Below are 13756 nucleotides of genomic sequence, written 5' to 3' on the forward strand. Positions count from 1 at the left end.
AGCACTAAAGAAAGCAGTGTTGTCGAAAGCAGTAGATAGATCTGTTGAATTAAATACAAGGCTTTCATTCCTTTTATTCTACATTTCCTTATAACGTAAGCATTAATTAAACCCATCAGTGACTTCCTTCTTTCTGGAGAATGTTTTCTGTCTGACAAGAAATGTCAACTTAGCGAATGAGACCTACCATTAAAAACACACTCACTTGGACTTAGAGAAAAGCTGATGCATACCCAGGGACAGACTTGCAGAAAGAGAACCCAAGGGACAGTTATCATCTTTTCTTGCTTTTGGTGATGGGACTAAGTGTCTTTTGCCTTACTTGAATTTTCCCGAGAAAAGCATACATAGCTGTATTACATCTTGTGTCGTTGTATCACCTGATGTTTACTTGATGTATTAAAAATAAAAGCCAGGAAAAAATGCCACAGTATTTTGAAGTTTTAATGCACCTTCACTTACATGATGAGGAGCAGAGACTAAATATCGGGTTCAACTTAAGTCCACCACATGTTTGGAATGTTAGATACACTGATGTGCTGTGGCCCAGATAGAGTTCATGGGGATGGCTGGAGAAGTAGATGGAACAAGCACCCAGAGATTTGAGCAAAGTGTTAGAGAAGTGAAATTTATAACGTCTACCAGAAGTCCTTAGAATGCAATAGTGACATTTAACTTCTCATTGCAGGGGAACACTTAAGAATCTGTCCTCAGGAATATACATGCTGCACCACAGAAATGGAAGACAAGTTAAGCCAACAAAGCAAACTCGAATTTGAAAACCTTGTGGAAGAGACAAGCCATTTTGTGCGCACCACTTTTGTGTCCAGGCATAAGAAATTTGACGGTAGGTGAAATGGTTTTCACTTCACTTTGTTATAGGTGCACTTTTCTATGAGAATCTTGGTATCATATGAAAAATATTTTTTTAAAAAGGGAGCTTTTCTATCCCTCTTAAATATTTATAGCATTGTCTATTTTTAGAAAAAGCATGAGTTTTCTTGACAGTAATTTTTTTTTTTTAGTAATATCTTGGTAAAACCTGGTTTAACAAAGAGCTGTTTTGCATTTGTGCTTTGCCTGTGAGATTTATTGTAAAGATTTAGCTCAAGTTTTCATTATTAGAGGAATTATAATTCAGGTTTTGTTATACTGCAGCTTGTCTAGTTTTCATATGGGGATTCTTCTTAAAAAATAAGCGTAATTTAAGATTATTTGAAATATAACATCACATTTGAAGAGGAAAGGCTTGTTTTAAATGTCAGCGACACAGATTCCTTTATTTTAGACTTTGCCATTGCAATCATATAGCACATTTTACATTGCAGTTATGCATTCTGTATAAGGTTTAGACCCTCTTTTGATATCCTGATTATAAGCAGTCAATGTTATTTCTATATTCTATTTGTTAAATAAACATTTTTATATTACAAATTACGACTGAAATTTCAGCATTGAATTTTCGCATTAGAGCCTGAATAGTTTGAAAATATTCAAAAGTAGTTTGATTCTTTATAAGCAGTATCAACAATGATAACAATAAATTTAGTATTTTTAGAAGGTGTGTTGTCTTTAGTGCTCTAAGAAATGAATGTACCTTACCATGATTTCTTGTAAACCAGACTTGCACCTTGTGGTGAACCTTCTTTTGGCTCCGTTGGTCCTACAACATTACCCTAGAGCAAAAGAGCTGCTATTAATTTTCTTCTCTCAGTTCAGTCAATGCACAGCAGAGCCAGTTTAGGAAAGGTTGGCCAAAGTTTTTATGTTTCTTTTTTCTTTCCTGTGTAGTAGGTAAAATGTTCCATTTTATTGCTGTTTTAAACTATTACAGCAACACTGATCTTTTTCAAATTGGTTCTCAAAGTTACGGAAGACAGGTCTACCTGGTATTTTCAGTACAAATGATGTGACGTTTTCTGTGTAAGTGACTGGAGTTTCATCTTTCTGCAAGTTTGTTTCAACATCCTCACATTCTGTCTTTGGCTCTCCCTTGTGTATAACTATATGTGGATGTATATGAAAATAATTTTTATTTAGCGGTGATGCAGTGAATGTTGTTCCCTTAAATGCAGCTAGGGAGTACTTAGGGGTTACTCTTGATTATAGGTTACAAATCCAGTGACATTCAGAAGCCCCTGATAGGACTCTGTGTTTGGAGGACTACACTCTATCACTTCAAGCTACAGCAAATTGAGCTGTTTTGTCATTTGTTACATAAAGCAGGTGATAATGATCTGTTGCCAGTGATTTTGACTTGTGTCTCTGGGAAAACAAACAAACAAACAAGAAAGAACCTCTACTGCGTTTATAAAGCTGTACTCCAAAGTGATGTTAAAATAATTCCAGGACAGTATTCACGGTAGATGATATATATTCTTTAACAAAAAAATATTAAATATTAGGTAGCTTTATGGAGAGTTGACATTTTTAAAACAAGTAAAGCCATTCAACAAGACTGAGCCAGCCAGGCGTGGTGGCTCATCCCTGTAATCCCAGCACTTTGGGAGGCCGAGGCGGGTGGATCATGAGGTCAAGAGATTGAGGCCATCCTGGCCAACATGGTGAAACCCCGTCTCTACTAAAAATACAAAAAAAAAAAAAAAAATTAGCTGGGCGTGGTGCCAGGTGCCTGTAGTCCCAGCTACTGGGGAGGCCAAGGCAGGAGACTCACTTGAACCTGGGAGGTGGAGGTTGCAGTGAGCCGAGATCATGCCAGTATACTCCAGCCTGGGCAACAGAGTGAGACTCTGTCTCAAAACAAACAACAAAAACAAAACCAACAAAACAAAACAAGATGAGCCTTATACTTACTTCTTGTATTATATCAATAACTTTTAATATCTTTGCATCTATAGTTTCTAATCCCACATCTGGTTTGTCTTATTAAAGAAACCTCTCTCCACTCTCTCACTTACTCCCTCCCTATAGGTATATAGGTATACTTTGAATTGTTCTAATGTGCCTAAGGGTATGATGTCAATCAGTTTGACAGGACATTGATTTTGCTAAGATTAGATCTGACCTAAGGGAGGATGAATTCTTTAGCAACCATTCATCTTATTGCAGTTGCATTGAGTTGGATGGGAGAGAAATTATGATTTTGTTTTTTTTGGAGGCTTTCAGCCAGAGTGGAAAAAAAAAAGAGAGAATCTAAATGTGATTCTAATAATCTCAACTCCTGAAGCACTTAGACTTAATAATAATAATCATCATCATCATCAATTAAAAAGTCACTGTCACAATTTCTGCTATTTTCTCTGGGCAGATTCATGAGGGTCAGTTATACACTGGTATGATTTATTTTCTTTTGTCTCAAAGGTGAGCCTGCTAAGTCACCTTCCATGAGTGATTGTGCATTCATGTGGGTAGTTTTCCATTTGTTCCTTTCTTCCTCCCAAATACTCTCTCATGTCACTTTTTGATGAATGTCAGTTTGATGTGAGCACAAAAGAACTATCTAGGTTCAGTTATGGAATGTTACCCTCTTTGAGTTTTATTTTCCCACATAAAACCAATGGTACTATGAAGGACTTTGAGTTTATTTTTAGTAACTTCCTATTTGGTTAGTCATTTTGCATCATTGCTGGAGTCTCTTCCTCCATCTTGTCTATTTTGAGGTTCTTCCTCTGTTTCTGCTTTCTCAGAGGTCTTAATTTGTCATTTGGATTGTGTATGTCTTTGTTGGCTATATACTCTTTATGAAAAACCACTGCTTAATTAAAATTAAGAAAGGTTGATGACTTTTCTTTCTATTTTTATTAAGTACAGCAGCAATTTAAATTGCATACATGTGATCCAGTCCAAGATATATTCAGAGAGGCTGAAGTCAATCACTGGTAATGATTAATCTCTGGTTATCACTTTTCTTACTGTATGAGAAATGCTTTGATTCCATTTAACTTTTTATTTTGTGGCAGTGGTGACTGTTTTGAAAATTTGAGATTCCAATACTGTTAACCTAAAACCGTATTCTATTTATTGTCTTACTTTCTCTGTCTTTTTTAAATTGATATTTTGATAACATTTAGAAGAGACACTATAATTTTATAATTTGTAAAATTATAAATACTCATCGGATGGTAGGAAGTTAAAGTGGAATCAGTACGAGTTATTACCCAACCTTCCTAAGTTTCTATGCTTAGCTCCAGGATTAGCCTAGCATTCATACCTGAGAGGCAACAAATTTTAGAAATATATAATATCAATTCCAGAAATTTTAATTCTTTGGCAGAGAATTTTCTTATAGCTGTATATATTTTTTAAGTTTTTGAATATAGAATTAAAATGTCATGATAAAAGTCTATGTAATAGAGGTTTCTTGACATTGCTTCTCCAAGGGTCTGACAAGGTATTTGTTGTTTTGCTTTTTTTCTTATTTCTCCAGCCAAATCTCAATTTCTGGCTCTCATTACACATCCCTGTAAGCCTCTTATCCTTTGGTCTGGGTCCTGGCCACTGCAGAAGTTCTCCCTGAACTATGCAGGGATGTTCTCAATATGCTCTGTAGCCAAGCCCAGCTTTTCTGTTGCTCCCCAGGATTAAAATTTTGGATGGATGAAGACCCAATCTAGTACATCAGGCAGAATGATCACATTACTCCCTTCCTTCTCACCTTCCTCTCCTCTGCCAAACACCCCAGGCAACAATTAACAAAAGCATATTAAAACGTAGACAAGGGGAGAGTCATCTTTGTGTACTCACTCATTTTTAGTATTTTTGTGTTTAGTGACTACCCTGTCAAATTGGCGTTTGTGATTAAGTCCTCTTTTGCCGTTGGCTACCAAGTAGCTCACGTGTAAGAGGAAATGGAGAACAGGCAAATATTCAGCTAGTAGTAGTAGTCATAAGAGGCAACATCTGACCCTGTTCCCTGCTCTTCGTGGATTTTTAACCCTAGGTATTTGAGGCAAACTGCAGTGCAGTCACACAGATGTTATAATAAATGGCAGAGTCAGGATTCCATCCCAGGCTGAGCACTCCTGGATCTCTGCTCTGAGCCACCTACCACATCATCTCTCCAGTGCTTTCCAGTTCCCAGATGTGCTGGCGTCTTGTGGTCAACACCGCCTATCCCTCTATCTCACCCTGCTGGGCCTGTCCTGTCCTAGTTACTGTGGGGAGGATGTGGAAATGACTGTCAAGGAAAAGTGGAAGATTTGTTTTTAACTCCTACAAAAAAAAAATTACCCACCTAAATATAGTCCAGCCCTCAAGGAATCTGGAGATTTGACAGGGTAAATGACTTGCCAAGTTTCCACTAAGAATGATGAATCCAAGACCTAATACTTAAATCAGAATTAGAAATAGTCATGTTATATATAGGAAGTCAATACTTGGTTGAAATTCTCAATTTCTATTTCTTTTGAATGGATACTGTTGAAAAATTATTGATATTTCTTTAAAAGGGCAGTAGAAATATTGGTGGGTAAAGAATCTACCCGTATCTTTGGGAAAGGCAGGAACAGTATTAAATTGGAATTTGTCCCTAAATTAAAGAGGAATGGGTGTTTTTTGTAAAAGCCTTTGTTGAATCAATGAAGATGTATTATTATTATTATTATTTACCTCACAAAGCCTAGTGATTTCTGTCTTGATGTTGGCACTAACACCCTATCCTCCAAGAATGTCTGTGGAATATGGATTATTCAGAGGCAGGAGAATTTAATTGAAGGGATATTTTGTTTAGGTTCTTTTTCCTTTGGATTTATTTGAGCTGAAATATATTCACATTTGGAGCTCCATATGAAGTTTTTTGTTTATGTGTTCTTGGTCTTATTATTTTACTTTCCTTCCTGGCTTTTATTAATGTATGTTAATGATATACATATGTCCAGAAATTTTGGCAGCCAGTACATTTTTAAAAGCAAAATAAAAATATTGAACAGTAAGTTCTATCCTTATGAAGAACTTATTCTATAGTAACACCTGCAGACTACCCATTGAACTGGACGCAGAAATAATTTATATACAATGACATAATATTTTTACACTGCAAATCTGCTTGTGTTTTGTTTTTAAGTATCATTTCTCATCTATATACTGTAGAGGTGGCAATAACATAATGATTTTTTAAATATATGGCCTAATTTTCTCAGAGAATACACTTATTTGAAAAGGAAAAAACCCTAAATAGGTTTCCATATGGTGATAGCATCTTTCATATTTCTTGTCACAAGGGTGATATTTTTTGTATGTGTGTGTGATTTCTATTTGAAAACATTCATTTAGAGCCTACCATAGAGAAGGCACTTAACCAAGTATTGTTGTAGATTAAAAAATGACTAATAATGACTAAAATTTGGTCATTGCCTGTCAAGGAGTTTACGTTTTGGGGGAGACATAAGTATAAACCTAAGAGTAAGAAAGGCAGAATTACTTGTATCCTAAAGTAGAAGTCCATTGCAAAGAGGAGGGAGGAAAGTTTTCTATGTAGTGGCATCCAAGAAGACTTTTTGGAAGAGCTTGCAGTTCAGCATTCAAAGAATGTCTAAGATTATGATAATTAAAGAAGTGCCAGGACGAGACAAAATGAATCAAAGATTTTGTATGCAAGTCCACAAAGTCTGTCAGACATATTGTAAATAGTTTACTATTGATTTTATTTTCAACAATGTTTATGTATTGACATTTAGCATATATCTGTTAGATAGATATTCTATCACAATGTTTTATTCCTTGCACCAGCCTGCTACTGTTTTCTAACAAAAAAAAAAACAACACAATTTCAGGGCATAAACAAGAAGTGTTTATTTTTCTGTAGTACATCTTTGGGTTGACTAGAGATTGGCTGTTCTAAGATGTGCTCATGCAGGCTTGACTCTAAACTATGCATTTAGAGTCATTTTGTTCTGGTCTGGTCTACACGTAGGTTATTCTTTTGAAAGCAGTACTCTGTCTTAAGCTTGTTCTTCTCTTAGTGGAGTTTGGAGATGCTAATATCGACAGGTGGAGGCAGAATGCTCCTTAAAGTCTAAACTAGAATTGCCACACTGTCTTCCTAAGGTTCATAAGCCAAAGGAAATCTCATGGCAATTTCCAACATTAGTGGGACAAGAGATTATACTACTCCCAAGGAAGTGGAGGTGGGGAAAGGAATGATTATTTCTGTATCATAATCTACCATAGTCCTCAAGTGACTGCCTCTTGCTACTTCCCAATGTTTTACTAATCACATTGACTTTTAAAAAATAGATTCCCTAGGAATTCAAGAACAATACTTATTTTCTAAATAAATCACAGCAAGACAGACACAATTGTCTTACTACCCCCAATATCCTAACACACAAACAAATACATGTATAATCATATACACACAAACACTACAACACACACCCCTCTATGATGTTATTAATTTTATACAGATAAATAGATGTAATATTTCCGTGTATTGTGCTGCGGCTGTCCTAAATCATTGCACAGAATTATAGGTAACTGCAATTCATAGGGCTTATAATGTTAATCATTCTAGGAAGTAATTAGCTGAATGCCTTCTGTACATTTGCTAGGCTACCAGCTCAGCGACATGTATTCCATCTGAAGGACACTCTTCTTGAAATCAGAATGCGCTGAACTGAGTTTTAGAAATTAGAGAAGCAGTCTCACTGGCATGGGAAAGTAATCTGCCAATTTCCCAAAGGGCAGATCTTCCAAAAATAAAAATCGTCCAATTAGAGATTTTGGCTTTGACAGAGCTATTGAACAGGTTTGTAAATCACAAACGCCTTTCAAGCCTTTCGTTTTTACAATGCTGAAAGAGAAGATCCTGGTAGGGGGTCCTTTAAATGTGGTGCATGTAGAACCCAGATCTTTGTACAACTAGAATATGCCTTCCTTCTCTCCTCCTCCTCCTCCTCCTCCTTTCTCTGTCTCTCTGTCTCTCTCTCTCTCTCTCTTTCTTTCTTTGAACTTTGACAGATCTTTCAAAACTAAGGCTACACGCTGCTGATCATCAGCTCTGGCTTCAGTGATGAACTTCCAATCTTTTTCTAATTCTAAGACCCCTACCACACACCTCAAAGTAACTTGAAATACATTATGCTCCCAGTGTGGTTGTAATATTATCATCTTATTATCACCAATTCCCTTGCATGGTGGCTTTGCTGAGCAGCTGTTTCACAGACAAGCCAATTTCTTTTAAGTATTGCTCTATCAGACTCTGAAACCAGTTCTACCAGAAGGATTCTTGGTCATGAATGTTAATGAGCAGACAAGTATCCTTTCTCTGACAGAGGCTCACTAATCCTTTGAGTAAGTATGGGTGAATTACAGGAGAAATTTTATTTAAGTTAAATTGATCTGCCACTAAGTAGAGAAAACTTATTTTCTTATTTTAATGAAAATCAAGAAAAAATATTTAATGGGGATGTAAATTACAGCTCCCTGGAAACATTTTTGTCTTCTGACTGGAGAACACAGTAGCTCAGTAGACTGGTTCAACTGCATAGTGTGCTTAACACCAGCAAACTCATGATCTCCAGTGAGGCCTGATCTTCAGTGGGACAGTGGGAAATGGAGTAGAAACCACTCACTGTCTCTGGGATTTGGTACCAGCAGATTCTTTATGTTCCTTAGTGATAAGTAATAGGGATAAAAAATTATTCTTTCTTCTTCCACTGAGCCAGTGTAAGATTTCCTTTTTTTTTTCCAAAACAAATAAGATAGTAAAGCCATAAGAACAGCACTTGTATGCTTTTTGTATTCTAAGAATATGAGAAAAATAATTTCAGTGAACCTTTATCTGAAAGGATATAACCATGTCCTGATGGAATACTGAGATGGGCAGGTAGAAGGGAATGAGATGGGCCAGGTGCAGTGGCTTACACCTGTAATCCCAGCACTTTAGGAGGCCGAGGCTGGCAGATCAGAAGGTCAGGAGTTCAAGACCAGCCTGGCCCGCATGGTGAAACCCCGTCTCTACTAAAAAAAAATACAAAAAATTAGCTGGGCATGGGGGCATGCGCCTGTAATCCCAGCTACTCGGGAGGCTGAGGCAGGAGGATCACTTGTACCCGGGAGGCAGAGGTTGCAGTGAGCTGAGATCGTGCCATTGCACTCCAGCCTGGGTGACAAAGCGAGACTCCATCTCAAAAAAAAAAAAAAAAAAAAAAAAAAAAAAGGGAGAGGAATGAGATGGGCAGAAAGATGATCATTGTTGAAGCTGGTTGATGAGTCTTTAGGGAGTTCATAGACTATTCTGGGTTGTGTATAGTTTCTGAATTTCCATAATAAAGAGATTAAAAGAGAGAGAGAAAGAGAGTTGGCCAGCACAGTGCCTCGTGCCTGTAATCCCACACTTTGGGAGGCTAAGGTGGGCGGATCACCTGAGGTCAGGAGTTTGAGACCAGCCTGGACAACATGGTAAAACTCCGTCTCTACTAAAAAAAAAAAAAAAAAAAAAAAAAAAAAAAATACAAAAATTAGCCGGGTGTAGTGGTGCAGGCCTGTAATCCCAGCTACTCAGGAGACTGAGGCACCAGAATCGCTTGAACCCAGAAGATGGAGGTTGCAGTGGGCCAAGATTGTGCCACAGCACTCCAGCCTGGGCAACAGAGTGAGACTCTGTCAAAAAAAAAAAAAAAAAAAAAAGAGAGAGAGCTGACTTGAACATACACAGGACTGAAGATATCCAGACTGTGAATCCATTGTACATACGGAACAATGTCAGCGGTTGTTACTGCTCTCAATTTTTGTATATTCAACAGTAAATTATACAGAGCACGTCATTTTCAAATTGCAAACCTGAACACAACCTATAGGATTTTGACTCAATTCCAGGCTACTTAGCTTATGCTGACATCCAATATTCTATTATTATTGCGCTGGAAATGACATCTCTAATCTATCCACATGAACAGGCCTGTTAAAATGAGGCTTAATCTTTAAATCTCCTTGGTAAGTGTGATTGAATTTGTTAAACTTTTGTTTGTAAGCCATATGGACATCAAAATAAGGAAAATATCCAAACCCAAACTTTGGCAAGATTCAAATGACAGTGTAAAGTGTTTATTATCAAATGCATTACAAATAACATTTCCATATCATTCAGTAGTCACTCGGTGATTTTTCACTGAATGACCAACATTGACATGAGCTCCTGGGGTTTGGCATTTTAGCAAATGTAAAAAAAGAGGTAGCTGGCCTAAGCCGTTTTCTATCATTCCAAGCATTCCCTTAGACAAGAAAAGGATCCTGAACCCAAATGTGAAGGAAGAACCAGTGCCCAGCTAAGAATAATTGTGCATGGTCCACAGTGCTCAGATAAATTTTTAAAAATCGCTCATCACAGTTTCAGAATGTGCCATTTGTTATTCTTGCAAAAGGTTTGCTATATTCATTAAACGAACAAATATTCTTGGGATAACTATATATAGTAGTTTACGGTCTTCATACTGTTTCCTCCCTTCCTAGCAGTCCAATAGAATATAAACGACTTGAACATGAAAAGCAAACTTTGAAGTAAAATAGCAGGAAATCGGGGCTCCAAGGCCTTTGAATGTTGGAAGAAATTGGATTTCTCCACATATTTTGTTTTATTTTTTTAAATTTATTTGCATGTTTTCTCCTTTTGAAAGAATAGTTCTGTGGTCATTACAGGATTTAGTTCTCTCAGTCTTCCTGTCTTTTTCTCCTTAATCCTTCTAGAGTTGACATTTTATCATTTTCACTTATTTAGTGTTCTTGTAATAGTATTCTTCTAAAAACTATGATCCATTGCATATTCCCTGTTGAAGTCTAAGCTCATTAAGTTCAGAGATTAGGTCCCCTCTTTCTATTTTATCTTCCTATACCTGACTTAATATGAAGCATATTTAATAATGCTGCAGTGTTGTCTGACAATGGTAGCAACCTGTGCAGTCTCAAGGGCACAGACCAGTTAAATGAATTACTTATATTTCTATAATAATTATGACAGAAGAAAATAGGGAACCTTGAATTCTCATTATCCATTAACTCTTAGGGTCCATAAACCTGGAATTCATATGTGATATCAGCAGCATTGGTTCCAGTGGATTTAATGGAACTAATTTTAAATTCCCTGGACAAAGATTGCCTTTACTTAGAGTAAAGCAAGTAGAGGTTCTTATCATAAAAAACAGGATAAACGTGTTTATCTCCATTGCAAGTATGCACATATGCACAGTCACACACACAGGCGTAAATAAGAAATGTTTAAGATGTCCATGAATTTCCTGGAGAATCAGTTAATATACAGATTGCTGGGTTTAACACCAGAGATGATCATTCTTTGGTCTGGACTGAACTCAGAAAGGATCTCCTGTTCTGAAGCGAGTGTTCTCTGCTCCACCACACTTAACACTGGCTTATGTGGAATTGAGAGGTTAGTTAGCAGGATGTAGAGCTGGGGCAGAGAAATTTGACAGAAGTTTTTGAATCTTTCTTCTGACATATTAAGGTCAGCCAGTAACAGGCCTCCATATCTAAGGTGGCATTCAAGAACCTGTTGCGCGTCAAATAATGACTTTTATGTGTTAACTAAGTTACCCCTTTTTCTTTTCAATTTTGACAGTGAATTATACAATTATACCCAAGATCAACAACTCATTTTAACTTTTGCAGATGTATACTGTGGATTTTTGCATTTTTAAGTTTATGAACTACACAATTATTTTCCTTTTTCCATTTATTTTCTAGTTCATAAGGGCCTAATGTGTGTTTATTTTTCACAATTGGTAAAATACTTTTTAATTTTTGGGTTACTTTTTTTTTGCTAGGATGATATTTTTTGAAGCGCAGTATCTTATTTTATTTTTTTATTTTTAATTTTTGTGGGTAAATAGTGTGTGTGTGTGTGTGTGTGTATGTATATGTATATATATATATTTTGGGGGTGCATGAGATGTTTTGATACAGGCATGCAGTGTGAAATAAGCACATCATGGAGAATGGAGTATCCATCCCCTCAAGCATTTATTCTTTGAGTTACAGGCAGTCCAGTTACACTGTAAGTTATTTTAAAATACACAGTTAGGTTACAGTTGACTATAGTCACTCTGTTGTGCTATCAAATAGTAGGTTTTATTTATTCTTTCTATAATATATTTTTTTTTTAACCTGTTAGCCAGCCCCACCTCTCCACCACTCACTCACTGCCCGTCACTCCCCTTCCCAACCTCTGGTAACCACCCTTCTACTATGTCCATTAGTTCAATTGTATTTATTTTTAGATCCTACAAATGAATGAGAACATATGATGTTTGTCTTTCTGCGCCTGGCTGATTTCACTGAACATAATGATCTTCAGTTCCATCCATATTATTGCAAATGACTGGATCTCATTCTTTTTATGGCTGAATAGTACTCCATTGTGTAACTATATTTTTTCATAGCACACTTTGATTCAAACATAAGGTATAGTTATTGTAGAAAACTTGTATAATTTAACTTTAATGTGTTAAGGGATTAAAATGACTTTATGCCTAATTGAAGGAAAAGTGCCTGATCTCTAAGGAATCTGTGATAAGGATGTAATGTAAAATTATTAATATTTGGTGTCATGAAACTTTGTTCAAATAACTTCTGAAAAAATAAAATAAATTGGAAGTCTTAATTCCTGTGTTAAATAGTTTATAATTATAAAATGAAAAGTAGAATACAGTCACTGTGAGCATGAGGGAATTTCCTATTTTCTGGGTATAATATTCCCTCCACACATACTTTATGATATTTTGTCAGTACAACTTCGGACTGCTTTTTCCATAATTGAGGTGGTTGTCTCTATTTAGAGTACAAGTAGAAGCCTACAGCAATATAAATCTGAAGATCTGTGTAATATATTATGATTGATGTTAAAAAAATAGGTTAAGGAAGTACTTACATAAATTCTTCCATTAAGTAATGATTTAAGCAAAGTAGAGATTTAAGGAAAATAAAAACATATAATAAGAACTGTTTAAAATGTTCTCCTTGACCACTAGTCCAAGGTTTACTGACTTTGTTCCCTTGATCATTAGACCAGCCAGGATTGTTCTCATTCTCTGGGCAGTGGCTGAAAACCTTTTACTAAGAGAAGTAGCTTCTAAGAATATCTTCAGGCCTTGAGTGTTCCAAGTCCCCTTACAAATAGCAGATTAGCAATCAGTCAAAACCTTCCGTTAGTTCCACGACTTAGCTTCTGTCTGGCGCATAGAACTCCAAAACATATTCTGAAACTGAAGAAGTTTGGGGGCCAGTTTTAACTAATATAAGTTTTATATATTTTTAAATTACTAGCCACATTCCCAAAATGTATTGGTATTTTTTTTCTTCCAATGGCTGAGATTATTTTTCTGCTTTCTAATTCTAAATCAGGCATTTCTTATTTTTTCCCATGTAGATTCTAGATGCCTTAAACAGTCTACAGTCTTTTCTTCATTCATTCTCCATAGTTGGGGAAGGGTCTTTATCTATGACATTATGTCAAGTTTTATTTAGAAAAATTTTAGCCATGTAAATAGCACAGGCCTTGGATCTTCACAGAATGTGTTTCAAGTATAGGAGGTGCGTTGTATTGACAAAATGATCTTGTAAGTTTCTTAAACTCTCTGGGAAAAAAATTTAGTTTTTCATTTGTAAAATAAGTATAATAATACCTGTTTTGAAACTATGATATACATAAAAAGCCTAGCATAAGTCTAGCAAAGAGTGCGCTTGTAATATATGAGGGTTCACCTCTGCTCTTCATCCTCATCACTGTCATGGCGCTCACTTTCTTACCTATAAGGAGCTGACAGTCCCATAGAGCCACTTAGATAAG

General features: G+C 36.2%; 1 protein-coding gene across 2 annotated transcripts in view; it reads left to right on the top strand.

Annotated features, from left to right (window-relative positions):
• The window catches only part of GPC6 (glypican 6), a 1182651-nt gene that overhangs the window by 313007 nt on the left and 855888 nt on the right, over positions 1-13756 (top strand). For both annotated transcript variants that reach the window (XM_003952414.6, XM_509698.7), the window contains exon 2: positions 689-847. In XM_003952414.6, the coding sequence (XP_003952463.1) occupies positions 689-847 (159 nt within the window). The remainder of the gene's footprint in view (positions 1-688; positions 848-13756) is intronic.

The sequence above is a fragment of the Pan troglodytes genome, chromosome 14 (assembly GCF_028858775.2).
Source record: "Pan troglodytes isolate AG18354 chromosome 14, NHGRI_mPanTro3-v2.0_pri, whole genome shotgun sequence".
NCBI classification, from domain to species: domain Eukaryota; kingdom Metazoa; phylum Chordata; class Mammalia; order Primates; family Hominidae; genus Pan; species Pan troglodytes.